The sequence below is a fragment of the Hydra viridissima genome, unplaced genomic scaffold (assembly GCF_058129835.1).
Source record: "Hydra viridissima isolate aposymbiotic clone 2 unplaced genomic scaffold, HvirCarnegie_v1 scaffold_2, whole genome shotgun sequence".
NCBI classification, from domain to species: domain Eukaryota; kingdom Metazoa; phylum Cnidaria; class Hydrozoa; order Anthoathecata; family Hydridae; genus Hydra; species Hydra viridissima.
The window spans coordinates 6901685-6921433 of record NW_028324301.1 but is presented as its reverse complement, the minus strand read 5'-3'; the positions used below and the strand labels follow the sequence as shown (position 1 = coordinate 6921433).

The window sequence follows — 19749 nt, the reverse complement described above, 5'->3', positions numbered from 1 at the left end:
AGGTGGACACTTCAAATAAAAGTTCTAATAATAGATATTCCGATAGTCTCGGAATAAGAAAAAAACTTCGAACAAATAAAGGTATCTGACTATCAGACTGGTAACAAAAGACTTCCGAAATTCGATTGTAACTGCTCAGAAATTCAGCGTAAAATCTCTGGCGTAACTACGCCATTTTCAAAATAGCGTTGCTCAAAAAATTCTTAGAGTGGTGAAGGCATAGACACTATAGTTCCAACTATGACCTCTATGGGCATAGTTTAAAAAAATGTTTTAAGACATATGTGAACTGAAGTGTTGCAGCATTGATTTCTGAATGAAGTTTTTTGCACCAATTTAATTCTGACTAAGGGTCTGCGTCTTGAACCAAAATTTTTTTAAATAAGACTTAGCAAGACAAGACTGAGCGACACAAGGCCATCTCAGTCTTGTCAAATAAAGTGTACAACAACAAAAAAAAACTAGACGAGGTTCTAATGACATGACCTAAAAGTTAGGGCCAGTAGATAAGTAAGGGTCTGATTTATAGTAAAATTTTATTCGGATTTTGTTCCACTAAGTTTTAAAAGCTTTTACGAAAAATAAATTTTCAATAATAAAAAAGTCCGTATTTAACTAATAATTAAAGTTTTTAAAATAAATTTGTTGAAATTTTTACTGCTATATTTATTTGATATTAATATAATATCAAATAAATATAGCAGTAATACTAAACATATTTTAAAAATATATTTTTTGAAATATTGTTAAAATTTGCTCCTTTTCAGTTTTTTAACTACTTTTTTGCTACTCCAAAAAAGTTATAAACTTTTTAAGGTCGACAAATTTTTTCAAAGATTTTAAAGATTTAAAATTTTTGAAAAATTTTTTGAAAAATTAAAATTTTTGAAAAATTAAAATTTTTGAAAAATTAAAATTTTTGAAAAATTAAAATTTTTGAAAAATTAAAATTTTTGAAAAATTAAAATTTTCATTTCAGAGAGTTTATATACACGTTTTTTTCTTTTTTTTTTTTTTTTTTTTTTATAAGAAACGTGTTTATAAGAAACTAGTACTAGAAGCCTCAAAATCTTAAGAAACTATAGTACTAAATTGCTTTTTAATAAGAAACTTATTTTATTAAGAGTTCGAGGAATATTTTTTAATTTGTGTTGTGTTCAGGTACATCTGAGGTTTATATTACATTAAATGATATTGATGGAATTCAAATAAATTTAGTTGACTGTAAAACATTTTATTTTAGTTGTTCACGTTTTTTTTAAATTACATTTTATTTACTTTTTTCTCTCCTTTGATGATCTGAAACTTAAGAAACTCTTAAGAAACTTTTAGTATTGAAGTTGTAAAAAAAGTACCCTTAAATAAAAAACTTTCTAGTACTCGCCGATTTGCTTATTTCTTATTTAAAAAAAAAAAAATAAATAAATAAACATGTAATCTTTCATCGATTCACGATAACGAAAACAATTTATTCGAAAATCATTAAAAAGTGAAGTTACGTTGCGAAAATTGCAAGAATTAATAATTTTGATAGCTGTTACAAAAATAATTGTAAATATGCGTTAATTGTAAATATGTGTTGTTTTTATGACGTTTTTGAGGGATGTTGTCCGTTATAAAAGAAGGAGAAAACTTGTAAAGGTTTTTGATTGAAAAGAATATTGTTGTCACCTCAACGATGTTTTGCGAGAAAACTACAAGCTAAGCGGAACGTCTGCTAATGTGGACGACATTTTTGTCGACGAAATTGTGGTAGGTCTGGGTAATGTCAGGAGCCACTTTTTAAAATATGGTTTGGAGACCAAAGAATGTAAGCAGATTGATAATAATGGGATTCGTGTGTTAGGACTATGTGTGTACAAAGATGGTAGCAAATTGATGTAGTCCAGAAAGAATCGAGTTAATGCTATTTTGCAAAAGTTAATCAGATAAGTGGTGTTTTTAATTTGTGAGTAGTTGGTGGGTCATTTACCAGTCTGTGGTTGGTTACGAATGATCTGAAGTCTCTTAAAGAAAAGAGCCGTTAGTTTGACCAAGCAAACCTTCAAAATACGCATTGAGGCGACAACTATCAAGCTCATACGGATCTGTTGCCATAGTTCGAATACTCCGAATTAATACTCAGTCTAATACTCCGTCTAATCATTTGTGAAGAAGGAGCACTATATACGAGCCGCTTGGAATCCTGAAGGAAATGGAATTGTGGAAAGGAACCACTGTACAATTAAGAGAATACCAAAACGATCAAAAATACCAGAAGCGGTATATTGATACATTTTTTTAGCCTACAAAAATGGTGAATGTCCGATGGACAAAATATACAGCTATCCCATTAGTGTTAAAGTATTGAGAAAATGAACTTTCTGGAAAAAAATTACATTGGCGAAAGACTTTGAATTGGCGACAAAATTTGTCTGAAATCACCAAATGCGAAGTACCATACCAAGTACAACCATCTACAACAATGATATATTATATATACTAGATGTCTAACTTGCGGGATTTTATTGAGAAGCCGCTTTTTTTGTTTACAAATTTAATCCGCCATTTGTAATAAGGGCAAAAGCTATATCCAACGTGCGAAGTAAAAGTTAAAAATGCATGTTTTTGCCCGAATTAGAAATGGCTTCACGGCCTCACTTTTCGGATCGAAGTTAGACATCTAGTATATATAATATATCGTTGATCTACAATAAATCGAAATGCGTCGAAACAAACCCTAAAAGTAACTCCGCGCATTCCGCGCCATGTGAAACATATTGGACTTCGAAACAATACTTGTTACGAATTATCCCCGACCTTGAAGTAGAAATAAGTTCTGACATTTGTCAATGGAATGCGGTAAACCATGAAGAGCAAATTCTGCCTCTCGCGCCTATTTCCTTAGAATTATCTCTATAATAATATATTATAAAAATTGAATAAAGATAAAGAACTATAAGTACCGTTTACTATTTTTCAGTAATTATTCAGTCTAATGGCAAATAAAAGAGCTTATGAATATACAAGTATAGCTGACTTAAGTATTGATAAGAAAAGCGTAAATATATTTGGCATAGTCAAATACTTTCAACCGCCAAAACATGTCAAAAAAACTGGGCAGTATAATGCCGTCTACACTGTTATTGACCCTTCCTTAGGAGAACTTATTGAAAAGGGTGTTCGTTGCAATTTATTTGCAATACAGAAAAACATGCTTCCAAACGCTGAAATTGGTGATATAATCCGTTTTCATAGATTAAAAACTGATGAATTTAATGGACGACTACAGCTTAAAACAACAAAAGGATTTTCTTGGTATGTGTTCACATTTTATTTGGCATCATAATTTGTATGGCCTATATATTCTTTGATAGGTATATAGTAACCTTTTTCTAGCTGCTTAATCTTAGTTCTTTCTACCTAACTGCTCATCATATTCTAAAATGTTTGCTTATTGCATATAGCTTTGTTTACAAACTTTCTTTTAAGTTTTAGAAATATTGTAAACAATACAGAAAGTTTTTCTAGATGCATTAGAAAAACTTTCTTTTTTCTCTCATCACTTATTTGCAATATCTTAAAAGAAGAAATCTATAATACATTGTATGTGATCAAAAGTCCTTATACTCATATATAATTACAGGTATTTTTAAACTTACAATCAATTTCCTCTTTTCTTTTTTCTCCCCTAATATGGTCATGAAAAATAGTTCTTTTCAACTAGGAGAATATGTATAGAGAGGTTGACTAACTTTTTAATCAAAATGACTTCTTTATACATTTTAAATACGTATTAATATTTTTTTATTAGCGCAGGTTGGTATTTAGTTCAACAAAGACAAGCTTTTCTCATTCAAATACAAAAGTAACTAAAGAAGATGACTTAAAGGTTAAAGAACTGAGAGTTTGGTATGACAAAATCAAACATAAACTTCTTGATAGAAACTCTTTATCTTTAGAAACAAAACTTTGTGATATAAAACCAGAGAGTTTTTTCAATTGTGTAGTTTATGTTATCAGAGTTGCTCAGTTTGGATCAGAGCCAAATTGTTTGCTCACTGTTTCAGATGGTTCTAAGGTTTGCTATAGTTCATTCCTCCCAGATGGACTTACAGAATCTGGTCTTTGTTCCACAATTAAGCAATACTGTTTTGATATTTTTGTAATGGATGATCTTGCTAAAGAAGCTTTGAAACTACAGCCTGGAAATATTATTAAGTTGGTTAATGTCCATGCAAAGAATGTTTCTCTTTCAAATGTTGAAACTGCACAAAGGGATTTAAATTTGAATCCAGTATGTATAAATATATTATTAAGTTTATTTTAATTTTGAATAAAATGTTCTTTACTGAATAAGTTTATTTATCTATTAAATTTTGAACATTACATATATGTGCTAAATCACAGTTTTAGCACATATATGTAATGTTCAAAATTTAGCCTACTCAAATTTTTTTTAAGAGTTCTGTTTGTTAAACATACTTTGATATGGTAAAATTTTCTTAGGAAATTTGTCCATGAACATTGAGTATTCCATTAAAATAAATTTAATGGAATATTTAATATAAGATTGCCTACTTTTCCATACCTTTTACATTTAAATAGATTGCAGCTAGCAATGGTTGGATAGAATTAGTCATACACACTGGAACACATTATGGAAAGGGACTGACAGTACTTCCTAGGGATGACGAAAAAGCAAAGAAATTGACACAAGAAATGCTCCATGTGAGAAAAATGCTGGAAAGTAGTATTAGTAAAACTGAACTAAATCAAGTTCGTCCATTGCAAGAATCTTTAACTATTACAGATTTTCCTTTAAATCCTTTTAAAACGCTAGATGAAGTAAAAGCATCTGCTGTTCCAAATAAGTTTCGCTTAAGAATCAAGGTCATTGGCATAAAACCATCTACAGTCAAAGAATGTATAATTGGAGTGTGTGGGAGTTGTGAAGAATTTGCACAACTTAATGATACTTTTCTTGAAGAAATTGCACTCAAAGACACAATACAATGCCACAACTGTAAAAATGATATTTTAAACATAACATATGCCTTCGAAATTTTAGTTAAAGATTCAACTGGTTTTTTACAAGTAAAAGTTTTTGGTAAAGATGCGTTAAAGTTTTTTAACAATATTAAACCTTCACTATTGTTGCGTGATCCCAACATGATGTTAAATTATGAAGACAAGTTCAAACGAATCTGGAATGAAGGAAAGCCATTTGATTGTGATCTAGATTTACCATGGGTAGAGTTGTGTATTTTTTCCTTCAGAAACATGTCTCAGCCTATTCATCCGACATATAATTTATTTGCCACTTCTCTCATATGATACTTTTTGCTCTTTAAAATAAAGATTATTGTCTACAATAAACCTTTTAAAAAGGGTTTTTCAATTTTCTTTAATTCTATATTATAGTTTATATTACAGTTTTTGTTTATTTTTACACTTGGTATTTGAATAGTATGTATTTAAACAATGTTAAAAAATAATTTTTCTTTTTAAAAAGCTTTTGCTTTAAAGTTTTAGTTCTGGTTTAACTTTTTATTATTACAGTATAAAACAGAGTTTGTTTTGTGCATTGTTGTAGTATTATTGTATTATGTCCCCCCTTTGTGTCGTTGGTCCTACATCCATGAGATTAATTAGAAGTTTTTTATTTTTATTTCAAAACTTTCCTTTTAAAACATTTTTATTTCAAAACTTTCCTTTTAAAACATTTTGCCACCCAGTGTTAGTTTTTCAGAATTGAAATAGTATTCTTTTTGCTAGAATTTGTCGGCATGTTACACACTATACTCAAATTGTCAAATATTTCGAGGAATTTTCTTTTCAAATACTAAGGGCAGAAGGATATATCACATAGTTTCCACCTGCCCCTAATAAACTTGGTCAAAACTGTCTATACCAAAAAATACAAATTCTTAGAAAGTCAATGTTTAAAAACTATCTATGTCAATTGTTGGCATTCATTTTTGAACATTTGGTAAGCTTCCATGATGTTTATTCTTAGATTTTCTGTTTAGTAGTTTTTCTCTCTCATTTGGCTTAAATCATTAGCTCTTACAACAACCGAACCTTGCATTCCAAGAGCTGCCAGCGAGATACCATCTCGACAGTAGGGAGCGATAATATTCTCTTTTGTCTCCTGCACCCTTCTCCACTAAAAACATTTGGGACGAAGTCATGTCCCAAAGAAAACCTTTTGAGGTATGAAAGTACATTGAGCATTAGAAAAATGAAAATATTGAAATCTAGTTATTGCGTCCGCAGAAGAAAAATAGCTTTAAAGTTTATTTCTCTTTAAATTGAATAAATGTAAGAAATTACAATATTTTGTAGAATTTAAGTATTTAACACATGAAATTTTTATATAAATTCATGAAAATGTTGTAAAACAATGAGAAGAATAGAAAAATAAACACACATTGGTAAAAAGACCTCAAAGACTTCGTTAAATCAAGGACCATAAAATAGCAAGGATGAATTGCAAAGTCCTGGGTGCTTATTCATAACTTTTCCGTAACTCTTGCGTAGCTGAGCAAAAGTTATGAAAAACTTACGCGAACTATTTTTTGCGTAACTATTTGGTATTCACAACTTTTTCGTAGCGTTTGCGTAAAGTTAAGGTTGCGCATGAGTTACGCAAAACTTACGCAAAAACTTACGCAAATATTTAAAAACTATTTGTATAGAATAAGTAGTTAGTATTACTAAATTCTTTTGTTTTGATAGGTATCTACTAAAAATATTATATATATATATATATATATAAATACATATATATACATATATATTTATATATTAATATATATACATATATATATATATATATATATGCATATATATATATATATATACATATATATATATATATATATATATATATATATATATATATATATATATATATATTTATATATATATATATATATTTATATCTGCATGTGTGTCTTATATATAATTATATAATAACTAAGTTATTATATAATTATTTATACCTAAGAACGTTATATATAAATTATATATAACTAAGAACGTATATTTTCCCAAAAAAGGAAGTGAAGATGAGATGGAGAATTAAGGAGAATGAACGATTGAGAGAGAGATGTTTCTAGTAATTTCTTCCTTATTTGGGGAAATACACGTACTTAATTTAAATTTTAAATGTTTCTTTAACTAATTTCTTGATTAATTAAATTAAAATAATATACTATTTACTCAGCAAATGATCTAATAAGGAAATAATTAAAAATTATAAATGTACATATTAATTTTTAATGCCTTTACTGATTACTATAAAATATCTGCAGACTTATTTATTATATTTTATTTATTATACTTATTTTTGTTAACAAAATAAAGTTCTTCAAAGTAGCATAAGTAATAAATAAATATTGCTGCTTAGAAGTAGGTTTTTATTTTTATTAACTCTTTTTTTCTACTAAATATTTTACTAATCATTTTTAATATTAATAGTAGTATAAATTTATATTAAATGGTACAAAAAAGTAGTTTAGTGCTTTAATTTATGTATGGCGTTTCATTTATTTATTTTATTATGGCATTATGATAAATATGTTGATGCTAAAATTTTTTGAGAAATTATTTACTCTAGTGTCAGAAATCACGAAAGATTCTAAAAAAAGAGCTGAAAATTGGACGCTTGAGCAGATAGGACTTTTGGTCAAGCTGTATAACGAGAATAAGAGATTGCTTGATAGAAAATTTTCTCCTTGTAAAAAAGATTTATTTTAGATATATATTATATAATAATGATAAAACATTTTTAATGTTAATAAAAAATTTCAATTATTTTTAGCAATCTCAAAACTTACAAAAGACGATGCATGGAGTAAAATTGCAGACCAGGTTTCTCTTGTCGGTTCAGACATCTATTAGATGGTTCAATTTAGAGTGAACCATCCATTATATAAAATGATATGTATATATTTTTTTCACCTTAAAACAAGCTTATGTAGTACTTCTATATTTTTGGTAAATATAATAATATATTTTCCATATATTAACATACGTTAAGTTATTTCTTAAATAATACAACTATAACCTTTTTTTTTACAACAACAATAGCAATATATTATATTTCTATTGTTGTTGTTGTTGTTAAAAAAAAGGTTATAGCTGTATTTTTTAAGTAAATAACTTACGTATAGCAGTATAATATTAATATAAGTATATAATTTATTGGCAGTTACAAACAAAATCTGAAATCTTTTACAATAATTAAAACGCCATTTTTTAATATTAGATGATTTAAAGTTACGCCAAACGTAAGTCAGAAAATAGCAGACGTAACTTTTCTTGCGTAAACTTCGCTGAGCACTTTTTAGGAAAATGTTGTGAATACCGTTTTTTAGACTTTTTGCGTAAGTAAAAACTTACGCAAAAACTTAAGTTTTTGCTTAGGCAAAGTTTGTGAATATGACTTTGCGTAACTTTGAACTTACGCCAAAACTTACGCAAATTTTTGACTTACGAAAGAGTTGTGAATAAGCACCCTGGTTTCTGAACTTCAAAACTGAAGGTTTTATTCAAACTGTGTATTTATTAAAACTTTAGAAAGTAAAAAGATAAGAGGAGAATACAGTTACAACTTTGATAACTTTACCCCTAAACGGGATGTACCTAAAAATTGTATTAGCCCAAAAAGAGTACAATTTTTTTTACAGTTTTAGCGCATCATTCAGAAAAGAAATGTGGTAGGAGTTAAATATATTAATCACCAGATTATTTTTTGTTACAAAACATTTCTGTTTAACAGCTTCAGTTTTGAGAAACGAAAAAACCAAGGTTACGGGAGAAAAAAAATTTTCAAAATTATGTAATGGATTGGAAAGTCATGACTGCTGAATTTTTTTACACATACTGCTCATCTAGATGGTTTCCAAAGGATGCTTCAACAACAAAGTTGAACTTTTTCAACAAATCAATCAATCCATTGGCACAGACAGCTGCAGATTTCTCTGGTTGTTGAAGTATGAAGTCTGAGTTTTTCAAAATTTGGTCCAGCAAAATGCCCACCGTGGTATGGTTGCATGTAAATGTGCAAGTCTAAAAGGCACTGAGTAACTGCTGGCCAGCAAATTTGAAGATGTTTTGCAATGTAATTCTCTGCTCCAAGCAGAAGATGAAGCTCCATAGGTGGAATTAATTCCAAAACTACACAATCATCTGGTCACTTAATAAGCGGCTGATTGACTATATTATCAAAGTCATTGGCTCGTTTTTTATCTGCTCCAGCATTGAAAAATGCTTCATAGGTTGTCTGTAATGATCCAAAGGTTCTAGGTGAACCATAGAGGTGGAAGTGTTTTGAATCCGAATTGCACCAAGTGCACGGGTGGCAGCTGGAGTGAGATTGCAATTCACATATGATGTTAGCAAGCTTAAGATCGCATGACAAAACAAACTCAACAGTGGTTGCTTGGATTAAATCTAGAATAAGCTTGACATTTTCATATGTTTCTGAAAGATCTTCACAGACAGCAATGATAAGCTATTCTTTGACTTTGAGTCTTTTAAGCTTTTGCAAGTCAGAAGTTGTTTGGATGGTTGAACAGCCTAAACACTGCCTGATTGAATTTCAATGACACCAAAACACAACTTCAAAAAGCCTCCACCTCCATCGATTCCAACTTTCACAAAGAAGTCTTCAGTTATCCCCTTGCTTTGCATCAATTTTGAAACAGAATCTTTCATGCTGTTGCAGTGAACCACAATTTTGCTGAATGAGACAGGATAACTGAAAAGTGCAACTTTATTAATAGAAAACTCTTCAGATAGTTGCTAGCCAAAAATGTTAAATTTGGTTTTAAAGTTCTCTTCGACAATCCTGTGAGAATTTAATCAAGGTGCTTGCTACTTTTTTCACTCCAGTTTTTGAAAGACCAGTGTTGAGTTTCACATGAACCAAGTCTGAAGCTTTAAGGCAAGAGAAGGACTTTGATATTCTAAGTGACATTGATGATCCTGTAATATTAGAAAAGGAATGTTTGAATTTCAGAGAAAAATTCTTTTTCATCAAAGTTATTAAATACATCGAAAATGAATAAATTCAAACCTAATTCTTATAACCAATAAACTTCCCACTATTTTCCAGCTTTTTCTTGCCTCTAATTTATTGTGCAAAGGAAATAGTTTATGAAAAAGTATTATTAATGTATTATAAATTACTCATCATCAATTATATTTGTCAAAATCTGTTTTCCTTGTTTCAATAATCAAAATTTCATTAACAATTTTGGATCTAGTAATTGCATATTGTACGCTTTAAATTAAAAGTTGCAATTGGCATTGTTTTCTAATTTATTACAAAGTGTTTCAAACTTTTTTAGAATATAAAAGTTAATACCAGGCAAAATTGGTGGCTTTCTGCCATGAGCTTGTTGAAGTCGAATTGTTCCCCCTGGAGATGATGAAGAAGAAGAAATCACTGCAGATGCAATAATTTCTGAGGCAATTTTGTCTTTTTTAGCAAATTCTGCAATGTTTTTTTGAAGTGTAGCCGGTGCACAAAGATGTGGGAAGCCTTTTTGTAGCAAAGGAAAAAACATGAAAAGCATCTTTTTTCTGAGTTTGGCTTTGGTGGATAAGTTATCCTAGTTGAGTTTTTAAAAAGTGGGTGAGCCTGATTTCCTTTGATTCTGGCAATCTTGCAAATCAGACACTCACAAATAGTAGATGCCCTTGTCAAAACTGTTGGAGAAATGGACATAAAGTCATAAAGCTGTGGAAGATGTGTTTTTTTGCCATTGACACACCTCTTTATTGAATACCTACATGCATCACAGAATTTTATAGGGACTTTAGAGTCATCAAAGTTCAAGTTGATTTGTAAGATTTCTTTTGCTCTTTCTTTTTGAAAATCAGTCAACTGGCGTTTGGCCTTCTTCATGTACAGAAAACAAACACTTCTCCTGTTGTTCTCATGTGACTTTGGATGGTTAGGCATTTTGAAGAACTGGTCAACAGTTTTTCAATCTTGCAAATAACTTAATTTTATAAATGATTTTATTTTCTGAAATTTTAAATTACGGCTTTTACACTCAAACTACCAAAAAAAACAATTGTATACTTGAGACCAAAATCTGAAGTGGGCTATCTAAAAAAAATATTTTATACATTTCTAATCCAAAAATCCAAAAACCCTGCAATTTAAAAACTCTTATATAGCTTAGTTTCCTGATTCAATTGAATTTTAAAAAATTCCTTGAGCTCTCTCCACCTCTTCTGCCCCCCCCCCCCCCCGCATTATATCTTACGTAAAAAAGTGTCACTCACACAACTCACCTAGAAAAGGTGGGGGTGGTCACATGTTATTAAAAGGGTATAAAATTAATTTCATTCTTAAATTTGTATTATACTTAAATAATGCTATAAAAATAAAAAATCAACATTTTTTATTTAAATGTAACATTTTTGGTAGAATGTAACATTTGATAAATTTAACACTGCATAGTTTTCCTTTTAACAACCATTTTTAAATGCATTTTTTTTCTGCGGACGCAATAACTAGATTTCAATATTTTGATCTTTCTAATGCCCAAGATATGTACCCAGACAGCCTCCCGTTAGAGGCCCAATGCTGGCCAAGTTCCTCTTGCGACAGCGGCGCGATGCCGGTAATTGATCACGGCCCTGTCAAAACGGCCAATGGGCCAGCATCGCTAACCAGCACTGGCCCGGGATCATTTTCCAGCATTCGTCCGTGATCGCATGCCAGCACTGACCCGTTACTTTTAACCAATATACATTCACTAACGTGCTGTTATTAGCCATTTCTAATGTGATATCGTACAAAAAGCAAATACAAAAGTAAATTTTTTTTGATATTTATTCCAGTTCAAATTGACAAAAGTAACTTTAAATAGTATAGATACTATTGATAATTTGAAATAGTGCTATTTATCCAACGAGTTTTTCGTTATTCTCAAGCCTTTCGTCCACCATTTCGATCTCCTGAAAGCTGAAAATACTCTTCAGCCAACGCTCAAACTCTTCGCTTGATGCTCCTGAGTTGAAACGATTTAGTTTTACAGCACCTAAATACAAATTTTAACTTGAAAAAATTATAAATGTAACAATTTAACACATACAAATAAATATATATATATTAAATAAAAATAAAGATTTCTTCTTACCCAATAAAATCTTTTTTTTCTTCAAGTTTTCCACTGAAATAACCAGCTCTTTTTCAACAGCTGTAAAAATCAGGATCTCTTAGAAATTTCATTCTTAAAATTCTAGTAAAATAAAAATAAACATTTACAAAAATTACTTAAAATAATTGAAAGTATAAATTCTAAGCATACTGCTACTAACCAGTGCAATGAAGTGTTCCATCACTCACTTTGGTGAGAATCCGTCTGACAGATTAACATCCATTGAATATCAACGAAGACCCTGAAAACTAAAATTAAAAAGAAAAAATTAATGAAGCTGTTTATTTTAACAATAGTTTAATGTGCATTTTATTGTATATACATACATATACAGTGGGCAAAATAATTTTCCGTACATTAATGAAAAATAAGGTTTTTTGAAAAAAGCTCTAAAACTTTAAATGATAGAAAAAAATTAATTAAACCAACAGATAGCGCACAAGAAAACAAATAAAAATGATACACCATCTTTAATTTTCTCCCAACAATTTAAATTACAATTAACTTATTTAAAAGTTTTAAAAATTTTAAAACCAAAAAATTGTCCATACATTTGATTTAAAAGGTAAAATTTTGTTTATAAATGATTTTTGTATTAATATCTTGTACTTTTAGGTTAAATAATACTATAATAAATAAAAATAAACCTTTTCTTAACTACGTGGCTATGATGGAAGGAAAAAGAAAAGAATATAGTATTGACTTATGTAAACGAGTAATATTTGATAGGGAAAATGGATTATCAATTAGAAAAGTTGCAAAAATGTTTAAAATACCACCAAGCTCTGTTCAACATATATGGGAAAAGTATTTAAAAACAAAATCAGTGGCAAATAATGGTGTACGAGGCAGAAAAAGATCAACGACGCCTAGAGTTGACAGGTACATAGTTGGGAAAATCGAGCAGAATAGAAGAAAAAATGCAGTAGAAGTATCAAAAGAGCTGGAAAATGAATTAAATATTAAATTATCGCCACAAACAATTAGGAACAGACTGCATGAAGCCAATATTTTTGTACGGACGCCTCGGAGAAAATCATTCATTAGCATAGTGAACAAGAGAAAACGGTTGCAGTGGGCAAAGGAACATGTTCTGAAGGATGATACATTCTGGAATATGATTATTTGGTCAGACGAGAGTAAATTTAATTTATATGGAGCTGATGGTGGTGCAAAAGTTTATAGAAGAGTCGGAGAAGAATATAATGTGAAGTGTTTGAAGGCAACATTTAAATTTTGTGGTGGAAATGTTATGGTTTGGGGCTGCATGAGTGCGTCCGGTATTGGCAAAATTGAATTTATTGATGAGAAAATGGATCAACACTTATATAGATCCATATTAGAACGGAATTTAGTGGCTTCGGCAGGAAAATTAGGACTTGGAACGGAATTTATATTCCAACATGACAACGATCCAAAGCACAAAGCTGGATCTGTAACCAGATATCTTACTGCAAATGGCATTAACGTGTTGGATTGGGTTGCACAATCGCCCGATTTGAACCCTATAGAACATTTATGGTCGGTGGTGGAAAAAAGAATGAATAAAAAGTTGTATAATAAACTTATACAACTTTTCATATATCAATATATTTTTAACTAATACACTTTAAATTACTTTAAAATTATAATATTTCTTTAAAGACTCTTAATTACAACTATCTATATACTTTTAAATGTTGTTTTGATCAAATATAGATACTTTTCATTAATGTACGGACAATTATTTTGCCCACTGTATATACACATTTAGATATAGTGCATTCAAAAAATTAGGAGAGTGACCATTGACAAGATAATTTAATGAATATAATACAAGTATCAATAAAATTACAACCTTAAAAGTCATAAATTACAACCTTTAACTTAAATGCATGACCACATTGTAGTGTACATATATATACTAAAAATACCAAAAGTATCTCAAAAATCAAATGCAAATAAAATACGAAATCAAAAACAATTTATTAAACATTTATGGGAATCATTTTTATGCCATTTATATTTACCAAATGGTAAAATCCAATCGGCAGCTATTGAATGCTTAATATAGAAAATATTGTTATATAATTGTTATTATAAGGAAAGAAAATTACTTAAGACACAAGTAAAATTCACCTAAATAAGTTAAATATTTCAATTACCACCTCATATAAAACTATGTATGAAATAAGTATACTAATTTTGTAAGTAATAGCATAAGTAAATAGATTTCAAAAAATTAAATTATTACAAGTAAAGCAAAGGTGAAACAACAAAACCATCATCAACTTGTAAAATACATACTTGAGAATTCTGTCATCTAAAATTGCTATGTTTTTAACTTTATCTAAGTGTAATACTAAATGTGATTCTTAACAGACTTGAATCACACAGGTTTTTTTAATACTAAAACCTTGCAAAAGACACAGAACTGGCCAAAATAATATTTTGCTACTTTTAAACCAAGGCAAACCATCGATAATCAACTGCACATAAAGAGCTGAAAATTCTGCAATTTTATCATAAACATGATTTAATATTTGTTAAACTAATTGCTGAACCAAAATAAAAATAATCACCACCTGCTCGATATGCAACTATAAAATTGTGTTGAGTTTTTTAAATAGGCAAATAAGATGAAACAGATAGAAAATAAACAGTAAAGATGACAAAGCAGTCACTTAACTGAACAGCCCAATCAGCTAATAAGGTAGTCAAATCTGATGAAAATGTTTCATCATCATTATCATTACTAAGATTTTAAATATGATCAAGTTCAGCTTCAACATTAACATCGTTATCTGAAAATATATCAAGAACAACTCCAAAAACTGAATCAACAACTACAACTTTTTCACTTATAGCAGGAAAATCGTCTTTTGTAGATATGTATGAAGGGTAACAGTTGTCTCACGGAAGGAGTTCTGTGGATTAAATATAATTGATATCTTCATTAAATATTTGTTGCAAGCATTTTAAAATAACTCTAACTATATATCTAACAAGAACAATACATTTTCCGAAGTTAAGATAGAAAAATATGTAAAGATTTAATTTGGAAGGTTCACTCTTATACTGAATTGCTAAAATGAGAAAAGTGATGATCGACAATTTTTTCAAGCGATTTCTCTTTTTAACGCCGGATTGTTTTTCTCTCTGGCAACTGTAATTAAATCAAAATAACTCATTCGGATTTCATTAGTCATGCATTTAACAAAACCTAGAAAACTTTACCACCAACATCGTAAAGCATTATAAAACATGTGAGTTTTTTTTATGGCTTTTAAATCCAATATCAAACATAACCATATAATTTCAAAATGCAGTAATTAAAAGAAAACTTTAGAGATGTTTAAAATTTTCTCTTTAAACTTCGACTCTTGTTTGAAGGTAAATATTTAATTTGCGTTTACAATCTCATGGTTTAATACCATTATAAAGCTCTTTCCGTTCTGGGTCCATTACATCTCATATTAAATTTAGAAGTAGTTAACAAAAAACCTGGTACCTTACTTAAATCAAAATTATAAAATATACCTTCCCTAGTTCAGTACTTGCTAGATGCTCCATACCTAATTCTTGCAATCAAATACTAAATTTGAGTTTAAAAAGATTGAAATTTTTGGAATATTTCTAAAAGTACGAGTAAATAAACAGGAAATAGAAAAAAAGAAGTAGAAACCATGCCAAAAAATGATAAATAGAAAAAGAGAAATCCTTAGAGAGCTTCAGTGAATCTGTAGTTATCATAAGTATTTATACTGTAAAATAAATCAACATAAACTCAAGATATCTCGACCCACTATAGAACCAATCAGTTTTCAATTTCCATATTTTACTTTTGTCAGACTGTTATAGTTATAAGAATATAATAAAAATCATGTTCATTAAGTTGTTCTCACGTTCGTAACGGATCAAGATTTAGCTCCCTAGCATAATTTATGCAAAATCTAGTGGAAAAATTTGAAAACTAATGACTCTCAAAGTGTGATAGTGGTCCAGTGAATCCAATTTCCCTTCTACTTAGTACCAATTAAGCATCGGCGTTACCGCACCGTCGGTAAAAATGCGTAAAAATGCGTAAATTTGCATAAAATGCGTAAAAATGCGTAAATTTGCGTAAAATGCGTAAATTTGCGTAAAAATGCGTAAGTCGGCGTAAAAAGCGTAAAAATGCGTAAAAATGCGTAATTACCGCGGTAATTTTGCGTAAAAATGCGTAATACGCAATTTTACCGCATTTATCACTTTTTACCGCATTTATCACTTTTTACCGTTTTTATCACTTTTTACCGCTTTTTATCACGATTTACCGCATTTTATCACAAATTACCTCTTTTTTTGCTGATTACCGAAAAACTAAAAAAAGATACTTTAAATTGCTTTTTGTATTTCTATTAGTAAATATTACATTTACAGTTTTAAACAAACAAGTTATTGATAAAAAATTAATCATCAGATATATCATCATCTGTCTCTAATAAAATGTTTGCAAGCTCAGATGCTCTGTACTTTTTTTTCTCATTCCCCTTCCAATTCGACTTCATTATATTACCTAATTTTGCTTTTTTGATTCTACTTTGATTGTGCTGGAGTGTCATTGGAATAAACAAAGAGACACTTTGAGTTTGGTCTTTACCTTGAGTCACTTCATACCCTTCTTGTTGAGCTAGAGTCCTTTGACTCTCTTGAGTATCTAACTGTAGCTGTTGTTGCTTATTAGGTTCAGGACCAGTTTGAGTATCTGATAAAGTTGGAGAAGCCTTTTCAAGTGCACCTCTTTTTTTAGTTTCAGTTTGACTATGTGATTTTCCCTGTTGGTGAGTCTTCTTAGTTGGTAGTGTGACATGTGGTAATTCATACGGCTCTTCTTCGCAAGTTTTTTCCCAATCGTTGAGGTTAGAAGGAACCCTTGCGTAATTTTGACTCACAAAAACTAACATGCTAGTGTTTTCTGGTTTTACATTATGTCTAAAATCAGTAACTGTCCTACCTCCTACTGAAAACATTCTTTCTGATGAAGCAGAAGTCACAGGTATAGCCAAGTAACTTCTAGCCAGACCAGCTAGCAAAGGTAACTCATTTTTATTTTGCTTCCACCATTCTAAAGCATCCACATCCCTTTCAGGTAAGGCCATAGTCGGATACTTTTCAAATTCAAGCATCAAGGGTGGCTTGAGCTTTGATTGGCTAGGCTGTGAAGTCCCAGGGCGATGCGCTGAAACCTGCCTCCTGTCTTTCAAAAACTCAAGGTCCACTGGATCCATTGTTTCGTCAAGATCTGATGTTTCTAGCGAAGTATGATCATCAACCAATGACTCGCAGAACTGGATTGTGGTTGGGTGATTGTCAACCAATTCCTTGATGGCGGCTTCCCTCCCTTCCTCACTGTTTGCAATATTTTTGAGTGTATATCCTCTATAATATAGGTGCAGAAGTGAACCCACATTATAGTATTTGACTCCAACGCCATAATTAGGTAAACCCTTCTCAAATTCTTTCATGAAGTTGTGTAGGCACTCTGCAACTTGAGGGTCACGCTCTTCAATGTCATTTATGGTTCTTTTGCAAAGCAAGTGGAGATTTAATGTCTTTTTGAACTTTATGCATAGTCACTAGATTTTCAGAAGACCAGGAATCAGAGCATCGCTTACATTCTGCCAGAAATGGTAAAATGTTGTAAATACTAATAAACTCTAACTCATCCGGAATCAAACTTTAAAGATCTGGTTTGTTTAGAGTTTCTAGAGCAACCAGTAAACCAGCCTTAAATCTGAGGATTGACTTAAGCATCATAAAGTTAGAATTCCATCTTGTTACAATTGGCTGAATGATCTTGACTGGTTCTATATTTGCTTCCACGCACGCTTTCTTGATGTCCTGCCAGTCTAATGAACTTTGGTGGGTCCTTTACATTTCTTAATTATACCATTGATTCCTTCTGATTTTTCTACAGCCTTTGTTAAACAAGTGTTGAGCAGATGATCGGCACAGGTTAGATGATCACTGATCTCTTTGCTTTCCGTGATTGCTTTCTTCATGTTGGCTGCAGCATCAGTAACACCCACTTTGTAAAGGTCTTCCCTCTGAAGACCAGGAAATTGAGAAATCATGTGGTCTATTCCTTGTGCAAGCAAAACCCCTGTATGTCTCCCAATAAAGTTTTGGCAATCCAAAGATAAGTTTTTGAGTTCAAAGTCTTTGGTAACATAATGCAATGTAAGGGAGACGAAGGGATCACCATTTCTTGCAGTCCATCCATCTGTAGTGAAAGCTGCCATTTCGCAATGCGGGATGTCTCTCTCAATTTGCATTTTTACATCACGTCTTAGATTGCGATAAATCATTGGTAGCTTGAATTTGGATAAGGTGGTTGGACTTTTTAGGTTGGCTTGTGGACAAAGATAATTCAGCAGCATTTTGAAGCCAGCAGTTTCAATAACGTGAAACGGGAGGTTAGAGAGAATTAGTGAAAGGGTTAGGATGGTATCAAATTCCAACTGTTGAGCACTTTGTGAAGGCCACTTTATTGTTTCAGCAAAGTCGTCCATTTTTGTTTGGTGACTTGATGATGCATCATGTGGGAGGTTATCAAGCCTTTTGTTTTTATTAATAGGACCAAAATATCTTCTTATGGTACTGGACTTATCAGCCTCTGCCTGAGCATTCCTCTTTTCTTGAAATTTCTTCTCTTTATTTTCGTTATCGACTTTTTGCATCTGGTAAAAAGATAGCGGATTGCAGGATCTGAAATAAAATAGTGGAATTATATATGTTTAAAAGGATGCGAATTACAATGTTTCAGTAGTAGATAGTTCATAAAAAATAAATACATGAACCACAAGACACATTAGTGTTTTTTTTAAAGTTCTAAATAATTTTTTTTTTATCATGTTGCATTTTACCATGGACATATAAGAAATGGACGTGCAACCTATTGTTTTTTTTGCGAACCATGCTCGTTGCGCATAGTTAGAAATCTTTTGTTTTAAGCAATAGAAATTAAATTATATTAAAGTCTGTCGGATTTAACGAAAATTTTTGGACTCGTCTAACCAGTCATTTCAACTTCCTCTCATTTATTAAAGATAACAGCAAAAGAACCAAGTTTTAAGCTTAATTTTATATAGATAGACATTCTTAATACCTTAAGAAATAACGCGGACAATGAAAAGAAATTGAGATCATTTGCTTGACTACCTTAGTACATGTATAACTTGAGATAAAATAAATAATACAAAAATCAAATTGTTTTGTAGCTACCTAGAGCACAATGGTTTCATGTCTAGGGAATTACTCCATCTATTATATTGCTGTAGACATCCAGTTTATGAATATTATAGAATTTTCTATTTTTATGTTTAACAACAGAAATATATACAGTAAAGGATAAATAACTTATACATAAAATGAATGTAAATACAATAAAGAAAAAAATAATTTGTCACAGTTTTAAAGAATTTAGCAAAGTCAATTTATGGCAAACCGCAAGAATAACTAAGTATTTAATATTAACATAAAATGATTTACCAGCTATACACTGTTAAAAATTTCCGTTAAAAAACGGAAAAATATTCTGTTACTTGCACGGAAAGTATCC

The 19749-nt window shown here is 30.4% G+C and overlaps 2 protein-coding genes and 1 long non-coding RNA gene across 6 annotated transcripts; 2 read left to right on the top strand and 1 right to left on the bottom strand.

Moving 5' to 3' along the window:
* Positions 1-2823: 2823 nt before the first annotated feature.
* LOC145193664 (protection of telomeres protein 1-like) lies at positions 2824-5566 on the top strand. The gene is made up of 3 exons (XM_080071136.2): positions 2824-3297; positions 3799-4276; positions 4588-5566. Exons 1-3 carry the CDS (start codon positions 2978-2980, stop codon positions 5314-5316), a joined length of 1527 nt encoding a protein of 508 aa, XP_079927262.2. The 5' UTR covers positions 2824-2977; the 3' UTR covers positions 5317-5566.
* A 1778-nt stretch (positions 5567-7344) lies between these two features.
* Positions 7345-8505, top strand: LOC149891704 (uncharacterized). Its single transcript, XR_016450140.1, has 3 exons — positions 7345-7395; positions 7604-7723; positions 7808-8505. It is a non-coding gene; the product is annotated as an uncharacterized LOC149891704 (long non-coding RNA).
* A 3320-nt stretch (positions 8506-11825) lies between these two features.
* Positions 11826-17657, bottom strand: LOC149891703 (uncharacterized). 4 transcript variants are annotated; one of them, XM_090078934.1, is made up of 5 exons: positions 15687-17657; positions 14027-14070; positions 12328-12415; positions 12147-12248; positions 11826-12047 (listed from the first exon to the last, which is right to left on the bottom strand). In XM_090078934.1, exon 1 carries the CDS (start codon positions 17651-17653, stop codon positions 16598-16600), a length of 1056 nt encoding a protein of 351 aa, XP_089935060.1. In that variant the 5' UTR covers positions 17654-17657; the 3' UTR covers positions 11826-12047; positions 12147-12248; positions 12328-12415; positions 14027-14070; positions 15687-16597. The 4 variants fall into 4 exon arrangements, with proteins under 4 accessions (XP_089935060.1, XP_089935058.1, XP_089935059.1 ...); XM_090078932.1 differs by having other exon boundaries at positions 14027-17657; XM_090078933.1 differs by having other exon boundaries at positions 12147-12206; positions 14027-17657.
* Between the last annotated feature and the right edge of the window lie 2092 nt (positions 17658-19749).

What these genes read in the sequence shown, in the direction of transcription:
- LOC149891703 (XM_090078932.1), bottom strand. Translation starts at nt 17,653, where the DNA reads ATGAAAGAATTTGAGAAGGGTTTACCTAATTATGGCGTTGGAGTCAAA.
- LOC145193664 (XM_080071136.2), top strand. Translation starts at nt 2,978, where the DNA reads ATGGCAAATAAAAGAGCTTATGAATATACAAGTATAGCTGACTTAAGT. An exon ending in ACAACAAAAGGATTTTCTTG is followed by an intron (nt 3,298 to 3,798) that starts GTATGTGTTCAC and finishes TTATTAGCGCAG; the next exon opens with GTTGGTATTTAGTTCAACAA. An exon ending in GGGATTTAAATTTGAATCCA is followed by an intron (nt 4,277 to 4,587) that starts GTATGTATAAAT and finishes ACATTTAAATAG; the next exon opens with ATTGCAGCTAGCAATGGTTG.